Below are 9,063 nucleotides of genomic sequence, written 5' to 3'. Positions count from 1 at the left end.
TAGGAATATTATAAATAGGTTGCCTGGGCCAGTAATGATTCGAGGCAACTGTGTTATGGTGATTGTTGTTGTGTCTCCGCACCCACCCATGGTGCCTAGTGTCTTGGTGGGTCCTATTAGGAGGGTAGAAATAGCCCAGTGGGAGAGCTTGAGTGGTACTCATTTGTCTCCCATCCTCTCTACTTAAAATGTCTTGGGCAACCCAGGGGTTTCTAAAATTAATCACTATGCAGTCCCTTGCATGTCCTTGGGCCTCCACCCTATCCATCCCACTCAATGTGTGGTTAAAATCTCCCCTGCGTTGTCATACCGGAAGTGCCTATGGTTGGCAAGTCATTGTATACATTTCTGTTTCAGTTCCTGGTGTGGTTCATGTTGGCCCCTTCCTAGTTCAGCAATTCCCCGAGAATTAAAACGTATTGGGTTGAGGCCGGTGGAAGGTTTATAACTGGGGGGAAGAAGTTGTCTTTGATTGCTTCAGTGTGTGTAAAGGAATCTGCCCCTGTCAATTGTTTGTTTGACTGCCGTTGCCTACTGGGTAGTTGGAGTAGAGGGAGTCTGTTGGGTCGGTTAGTTGGAGCGATGGGTGGCCTCTCATTATTGTTTCTAGTGGAGGCTGTTGGTTGTTGTCTCACTGCATTTGGGCCTAGGGGTGGGGAGCAGTCATTGGATTTGGAGCCTGGGGTAGCCCTTATGGTGTTCGCGGTAGCCTGATCTTGTGTGCTGGATTCAGAACCGGCGTTACCATGTGCAGCCCCCCTAATGCTTATCCAGTCATTAAGGAGTGAGGCCAGCTTGTCAACCCTTTCTACGAGTGATTTGAGCTCGTCCTTGACTATGTCCTTCACTTGGATCTGCAGATCCACCACTAGCTTAGTGACCCACACTGGCTGTTCACTGATTGTTTCTATGCTATCTGTTGGATCTCCCATCCCAGGCTTCCTGTTGACTATATTCTCTCCTGTGGGTTTCTTCTTTCTCGTCATCGTTTTGGTTTTTGGGTTGGGTCTCCCTTTTTTGCCAGATTGAGTAGATGAATCTTCCCTGATTTGGTCAGGGTTGATTGCTTCGGCTATTGGGGTTTTTGCCCTTACTGAGTCGTTTATCAAGACTCCTTGCGTTTGTGATGTGTTGGGATCTGTCAAGGGGATTTCCAGATTAGGGGTCAGAGATAGTCGTCTCTCTGTCCGCTCGATTTCAGTAGCAACTACTCCTAGAGCCTTTTCCAACATCTTGTCTATGGAAGTCTGTTTAGTAATAGGTTTGGGCAACGGGGGGGGCCTGTTGTTTCTTTTCTATGCAGACACGTCTCCCCATCTTGCAATAGCTCTAGGTAGTTTAGTTTGGGCACTGGGGGTTGTCGTGAACTCGGTTAAAGATGAAACTGATTGGGGGTGACTAGAATGGGAGACAGGGTGTATGGGTACTCAGATCTTGAACACAGTGTACAAATGTAATGTACCAGGCATTAAAAACAATAGTGCAGATGCAAGAGAACATGGAAATATTGCCCCACTATGTTTGGAGAATGCAGGGCTACTAAATAAAGAAACCTGTGATAGAAAGTTCTATCTGCAACCCAGGCACTGGGGACGCCCAACTGATATAAACAGATTAATTCAGTACCAGTATAGAGAACCAATGATGTTAAAATAAAGTCCATGGGATGTTAAGTGATTAAAAAGAAACTAAAATTTATGCAATCCAATACTTGATCAATAGCTCCGGCCAAATAGCTAAAAGGTGAAGGACCTTGTTTAAGAGTTTCGTAGAGTCAGCTCTGCAATGGGTTGCTTCCGTTGGTTAAACAGTCAGTTATGGGTTGTTGGTAGTCTAACACAATTGCATTCCCCCAAGGCGGGCAGGAAGGATGCGGGGAAGAGGAGGTATAAGAAGTAAGGCTCACCGCTATGGCTGGAAGGAGCTTGTAATGTCAATTCCGTTGTTTGGGACTGTAGGGCTTGAATCCCAATGAAGCAGCCAAGAGGGTGGCCCAGCCCAGTCTCCTCCGGTCACTGACGGGCTTCGTCCGGGCGTGGCCTCGGTAAGCCCGCGCGTCCCGCGCTGCGCGAAGCCGCCGCTAATTTTATCGCACCTCCGGGTGCGGGAAGTGCCTGCCGGGGTATCTGGGACTTGGATTCCCCTTCTGAATTGATTTGGCCGTTCCCCTCACGGCTTCTTAGGTCCTTAAGCCTCCCGCGCTGCGGGAAGCCGCCGCTGATTTTATCGCGCCTCCGGGCGCGGGAAGTGCCTGCCGGGTGTCTGGGACTTGGAGACCCCTTCTCAGTTGATTTTTGGCCGTTCCCCTCATGGCTTCTGAAGTCCTTTAAGCCTCCTGCGCTGCGGGAAGCCGCCGCTGATTTTATCGCACCTCCGGGCACGGGAAGTGGCTGACGGGGTGTCTGGTACTTGGAGTCGCCTTCTCAGTTGATTTGGCCGTTCCCCTCACGGCTTCTGAAGTTATTTGGAGCCGCAAGCCCACATCGAGCTCCACGCCTTTCATGAACTACTCTTTGATCGTCCAAATATGTAATTCTTTATTTTGTGTAATCTACCTCAGTTCCCCCAACGCTTAGCTAAGTGGGTTTCAAGACTTCTATATAGTGAACTAAATACTCACTTTGGTGAACCTCTAGGTGCACTGCAGATGCAAGAGCGACTATCCGAGGTGAAGAGGTATACATATTAACACAAATAAATGCTTATTGATAGGGGTCAACATTAAATAAAGCTCACAAAAGCTAGTGCCGCTCACTCTTTCTGAATAATGCTTTGTAAAAGGAGATAGTGCTTTAGGAGACCTTCCGGAAGTGAAGCCGAGGTAGAAAGTGACTTCTCCCCTTTCATGCCATCACGCGCTAATGCCTGGGACGTAAACACTATGCTCCATACTCTCTGCTTGCACCTTGATATTGGACTGAAAACACTTGCTAATGCATTGTGGAAGTGTGGGGGGCTGGGGAAGGGGGCGACATTTATAGTTCATTGTTAGGGAGACTTGTTTACAAAGATATATTCCAAAATGGTATTTTTGTATGGGACTTAACTCTGTTTGAAATGCTACCCAGCTTTGCTCTCAGAGAGGAATTTTAAAGTTTGGTTATGAGAAACCATACTACTGGCAGTCGGATTTCTTGTTTTAAGAAACGCACACTTGTTCACGCCTTCCTTATATCGATCAGGGTTGTTTCCCACATTGTTCGTGAGTTGAATCTAAACTACTCTCTCTGACATTTAAATGCCTTTGTGAATTAGTCGCAGCCTGTGTTAGGAATATCCAGCACTAAACACCTAGGGCCATATGTAGGTAAATTACATATACCGATTCTTAAATACCGAATTTTACCGATTCGGTATTTATGAATCGGTAAATGTAATGTAGGTAAATTATTACCGATTCGGTAAATGTCGGTATTTTAGAATCGGTATTTACCGAATCGGTAATGGCAACTGGCTTCCCATTCATTCCTATGGGCATGGAAGCCCATAGGAATGAATGGGAAGCCAGTTGCCATTACCGATTCGGTAAATACCGAATCGGTAATGGGGGAGGCATCATCATGGGTGGCAGGGTGTCACATTGACACCCTGTTGCACCCCTGATTCGTCCATGTGTGCACATGTGGCGCACATACATGCCCTAAGGGCATGTATGTCTGCCACATTGCACACTTCAAATTGCACAAAAATGCCTTTTTACAGGTATTCGTCATTTACCATCAACTTTTAGTTGGTGGTAAATAACGAATCCCCACACCAACGAGACACTCCCCCTACATATCATTTCAGGATTCGGTATTTACCGAATCGGTAAAATTACCGATTCGGTAATTTTACCGATTCAGTAAATTACCGAATCCTGAAATGTGCCCCCTACATAGCAAAAGCCAAAATACCGGTCGGTAACGGTATATTTACCGAAAATCGTCCGTTACCGACCGGTATTTGGCTTCCTACATATGGCCCCTAGTCGGGTGTTTCTGCTGATCACTTCGTTTTGGATGTTCCAGAGAACACAGATATCTCTCTGTCTCCGAACCACAGCTGTGGAATTTCTTGCTACTATTACTCCTCCAAATTTGTTCTCTGATGAGCATTTATCAGGCCTTAAAGCCCATCTGCTCTAGAACGACTGGCACCTTGCTGTTCCCAGGGTTGCTTCCTTTCTAAGAGAACAAGCATCTGCAATGTAATAGGTTTAGCATTCACGTGAGTTTGAGCTATTGGCATTGTAAATGACAATGCCTTTAATTAATGTTTTGGGTTTTAAAACATAAATAAAAGGCATTCTGGCACATGCATCAAGCATAATTGCTCTGGCAAAAAAAGTGAAAATGCGAAATAGACCCTTAGTGACCGCAAAACGAAACTTTCCAATGCGTCAACCGAAATACCGAAAAGACAAGAGAATCGCAAAAAAAAATCTCTTGAAAATTTAGCGATTAGCAAAATAGTGAAACCATAATAGCGAAACATACAACTGCTCCCGCAAATAGCGATTAGCAAATAAAGAATCGCAAAGCCATGCATCAAAAAATCGCAATTAGCAATTTCCATGAAATTAGCTATTTTGCAAGAGCAGAATAAGGGGAATCTCAAACAGGAGGTAAAGATCCCCCCAAATTTTTTTTTAACAAGTGCAAGCTATTAGAAACCCTTTAAAAATGCCTCAGAAGACCCCGTAAGCCTTTCACAATGGCAGCCCTCTACGTGCTGGCAAGGAGGATGAGGATCAATGCAGCAGCCCAGCGCAGGATACAGCAGAGGGTATTCCGAGTGCGCATGACATTGCTGGGCCAAAATGAAGATGAAATATATGATAAGTACTGGCTGAACCGTGCTATGATAATGCGCCTCATAGCAGATTTGGAACCCCTGCTGCAGCACCAGACCCGTAGGACCAATGCCATCCCTGCACACGTACAGCTCCTATGCAGCCTGCACCTACTAGCATCAGGCAGTTTCCAGGGTGTAGTAGCCGTAGCCGGAGGTGTACCCCAAAGCGCACTCTCACGTTTCTTCAGAAAATTCCTTGACGCCATTTTGACAATGATTCACACCCACATCACCTTCCCCACAGACCCACAGGAGTTGAACCAGACAAAACTGGAGTTATACCAGGTGGCACATTTTCCACATGTCATCGGATGCATTGACTGCACGCATGTCCCCATCTGTCCGCCAGCAGTCAACGAGTACATCTTCCGCAACAGGAAGTCGTACCACTCCATCAATGTGCAGGTCGTGTGCAATGCAAAGCATATAATAACGGACATCGTGGCACAATTTCCTCGGAGCACACATGACTCGTATATATTCCGCCACAGTGGCATCCACAGGCGTCTGCTCGGGGGTGAATTTGGAGAAGGACACCTACTTGGTACATACATATATCTAGTTGCTACATCATGAAACAAAATGTAACAGCATCACTGTGGCTAACCCTTTTCTTTCCACCCTGTAGGTGACAGCGCTTATGCCTTGCGCGAATATCTCCTGACACCCTACCTCAACCCAGCCACACCACAGGAACAGAGGTACAACGCGGCACACATAAGCACAAGGAATGTGGTAGAATGGACATTCGGCATACTCAAAAGTCGTTTTCGCATCCTTCATAAAACTGGTGGTGCATTGCAATATAGCCCCAAGACCTGCTGCAGGATTGTGTCTGTATGTGCCATGCTGCATAACATTGCCACCAGAAGAGGCATTCCCATTGAGATGGACAACAGTGACTCGGATGGTGATGAATAACCACCCGCACAACACCGACAGGCGCATGTGGCAAACACTGCAGAGGGTCAGAGGAGACGTGCACACATCACACAACATCATTTTTGGGGTAGGTAAGAATGAGCCATTACAAACAAATGCTGAACGTAAATGTTTATTAACATGAGCACATGTCAAACTCGAGAAGTGCGTTTTGAAAATTTGGAAAGTGATTGTATTGGTCTATAAAGTCAAAATTAAATTGTACTCAGCACTGGAGGGCAATCACCAAGTAGAATTGACCATGGTTACCCCACCATGGCCAAAAAGGAGTGTATGCCTGGCTAGCGCCTCTTGCCACGTACCCCCAGCCTCCTGTTGCCTGCCTCTGCAACATCACCCTGACATGATCCCGTGGATATTGAGCTTCGTGAACTGCGCCTCCTGTTAGTCGTCACCGGCACCGATAGGCTACTCAGGCTAGAGGCCTCCTCACTCCCCTCCTCCCCTCCCAAGTTGATGGCACTCACAGTCCCGGACTGGATGTGTTCCACAGCAGTGGTCAGTTGTCCTAAGGACTTGGCAACATCCCCGCAGAAATGGCCTAGATCAATCTGCATTGACACGGAGCGCTGTGCCAATAGCGCAGTAGTGTTACAGAGCTTGTTTTTTGCCCTTGTATTTGCTGACATGTGGATCAGGCTCTAGTGATGCCTTCTCTGCTTATTGCGTTGTCTTGCAAGCACTGCACGGGTGAGCTCATGTAGGCTCAAGTTTGTCTGCCGATACCCCTCAGCAACCACAGATGTTAGTTTGCGCACATTGTCTGCCATTGTTCTTATGTTTTTGGCCAGCTTTGTGATCTGCATATTGATTGTGCCCAAATGTCTCCCCTGCAGGCGCTGCATACAAAGCATCGGAGACTCCATGCCGCCATATACATTTGGAACCTGCTCATCATGTGCCGCAATATGGGCCCTGGGCCTGTGCCGTCGTCCTGTTTGCACCTGTGCCTGTGTTGGAGTTGGTGGAGGGACACATGGCTGGCTGGAGGATGTAGTGGGTGCCGGAGTCTGATTGGATACCATTACTAGCAGAGAGGGTACAAGTGCCCTGCGATTTGGTGGTGTGTTTTCTGGGACCACAGGAGTCTCTGCATCCGTCTCTGCAGGTGTTTCTGACATGATGAGCTGGTCACTATCCTCAGAGTCTGCCTCCGCTGCATATGTGATGTGAAACAGTGCAGTGTTAGTCTTGTATGATCCTAATTCTGTTTATCATTTGGCATACTTATATCAAAATAAATGACTGATTTAAACACACTGGCTGGCATGCGGTATTGGTATGTTTAATTAACGATTTTAGCTTTTGAATGACCACTTGTATGACATGACTACAACTCCCATGATGCATTTTGTGTATGAGGTGAAATGTGGCATGGGGTCTTACCTGTACACTGGGATTTACCTGGGGGAATTTACACAATTATACAGTACGCAGAGGATTAGCGCTTGCATGCATCTTACCTTGTGGTGTTCCTGCTGCGCCGGATGTGTCCAATTGTGTCACTCCGATGACTGCCTCAGGCTCGATTGTCCCCTCAACAAGGTCCTCCAGGGCTATGTTTGCGGGTGCATTCAGTGGACCCCCTCCTGTGCCAGCTGTTTCCTTCACCCTTTCTGCTATGCGCTCCTTGGTGCTTTTCCTCAGGTCATACCACCTTTTCGTCAATTCCTCAATGCTGCAGTGTGTGACTCCCACAGCATTCACTTTTTCCTTTATGCGCAGCCATATTTTGCGCTTTACAGCCTCTGGCACCTTCAGGGACAGTTTTCCGAATAGTTTATCATGACTGCTGCTGGCACCCTCAATCAGATGTTCAAGTTCCCTCTCAGAGAACTTCAGCTTCCTCTTCCTAGGCGTGGCACTCTTCCCTGCATCGTTTTTGTCCATTCTGGGTCTGGGAACAGTAGCTGGATACAGAGTGTGAGGTTTCTCAGCTCAGCTTCAGTTCTCTGCCTCCTCTCTGAGCTCCTCAGGGCACTGAATGAAGCATGGACTGGATGATTTACTGGTTGTGATGTCATCAGTCTGCTTCCAGTGCGACCCGTGTTTTGCGATTTCGCTAATAGCGATTTTGCTAATACCGAAATCGCTATTACCAAAATCGCTTTTTGCGATTTCCTGTGTTTGCGAGTTACTTTTGTGTACTCGGTCTCGATTTAGCTATTTGTAGCGAATAGCTATTTTTTAGCAATTCTCATGATGCATTTCTGTTAGCAATTTTTTATTTGCGATTCCTTATTTATCGCAAATAAGGAATCGCTTTTTCTTGTTTTGATGCATGTGCACCATTGTCATTTACAATACTAATAACTTAAACTCTTGCAAATGCAATACATATTGCACTGCAATAAAGGGCCTTCTCGACCTCTTGTCAGATTGTAAATATCAGAGAACAAGACCGGCCTGTGATGTCTTCAAAGTAGTGATAAATAGTGCAGTGAAGAAGATGTGTAAGTGTTGCAAATCTTCAGACACAAAGTGTGAAGTGAGAGTTACATATGATGCGATCTATAAACACTAACAAAGTGCTCCAACACCTTTCGCTCTGTGATTACACCATTGCGGCTCAGGAGGAAGAGCGGGAGGGGGGCTATTTTCTGCCATCTCCATGATTTGAGTGTGGCATTGTGTAATGTCATCACTACATTTGGCCTAATAAAACACTCCAGCTGTAGTTGGGCCCTGGCTTCACCTCCTTGTGCCGGGCGGGTTGTGCTTTATGGCAGGCATGGACAAAGGGAGGGATGGTCTTGGCTGTAGCTCCGGCCTCGTACAGTGCTCCTGCTATTACTAGTGAGCGAGAGGCACTGAGGTGGGGGTATTGGTGGTGGTGGTATTGGTGGTGGTGATATTGGTGGTGCTGGTATTAGTGATGGTGGTATTGGTGGTGGTGGCATTGGTGGTATTGGTAGTGGTGGTACTGGTGGCGTTGGCATTGGTGGTATTGGTGGTGGTATTGGTGGCGGAGGTGTTATTGGTGGCATTATTGGTGGTAGTATTGGTGGGTGGTGTTGGTGATGGTGGTATTTGTGGTATTGGTAGTATTGGTGGTGGTGGTATTGGTGGTAGGGGTATTGGTGGTGGTACTGGTGGTATTGGTGGTGGTATTGGTGGTGGTATAGGTGGGGGTGGTATTGGTGGTGTTGGTATTGGTGGTGGTGGTATTGGTGGTGGTATTGGTAGTGGTGGTATTTATGGTGGTCTCTGCTGCAGCCCCGGCCTTGTACAGTGCCCCTGCTATTACTAGTGAGAGAGAGGTGCTGAGGTGGTTTATTGGTGGTG

At 47.0% G+C, this 9,063-nt stretch overlaps 1 protein-coding gene and 1 long non-coding RNA gene across 2 annotated transcripts; one reads left to right on the top strand and one right to left on the bottom strand.

The window, feature by feature from the left end:
* The first annotated feature begins 1,981 nt into the window (after positions 1-1,981).
* LOC146797929 (uncharacterized) lies at positions 1,982-6,923 on the top strand. The gene is made up of 3 exons (XR_014969078.1): positions 1,982-2,044; positions 5,465-5,845; positions 6,615-6,923. It is a non-coding gene; the product is annotated as an uncharacterized LOC146797929 (long non-coding RNA).
* A 277-nt stretch (positions 6,924-7,200) lies between these two features.
* On the bottom strand, positions 7,201-7,668 carry LOC146797928 (nuclear apoptosis-inducing factor 1-like). Its single transcript, XM_085627675.1, has one exon. The coding sequence runs from the start codon at positions 7,666-7,668 to the stop codon at positions 7,201-7,203; it is 468 nt and encodes a 155-aa protein (XP_085483801.1).
* Between the last annotated feature and the right edge of the window lie 1,395 nt (positions 7,669-9,063).

The sequence above is a fragment of the Triturus cristatus genome, chromosome 9 (assembly GCF_964204655.1).
Source record: "Triturus cristatus chromosome 9, aTriCri1.1, whole genome shotgun sequence".
Taxonomy (NCBI): Eukaryota; Metazoa; Chordata; class Amphibia; order Caudata; family Salamandridae; genus Triturus; species Triturus cristatus.
Note: the sequence above shows the minus strand (reverse complement) of the source record. Positions and strands in the feature narration are given on the sequence as shown.

Bases quoted from the DNA above. Each gene is read 5' to 3' on its own strand.
- LOC146797928 (XM_085627675.1), bottom strand. From the start codon at position 7,668: ATGGACAAAAACGATGCAGGGAAGAGTGCCACGCCTAGGAAGAGGAAG.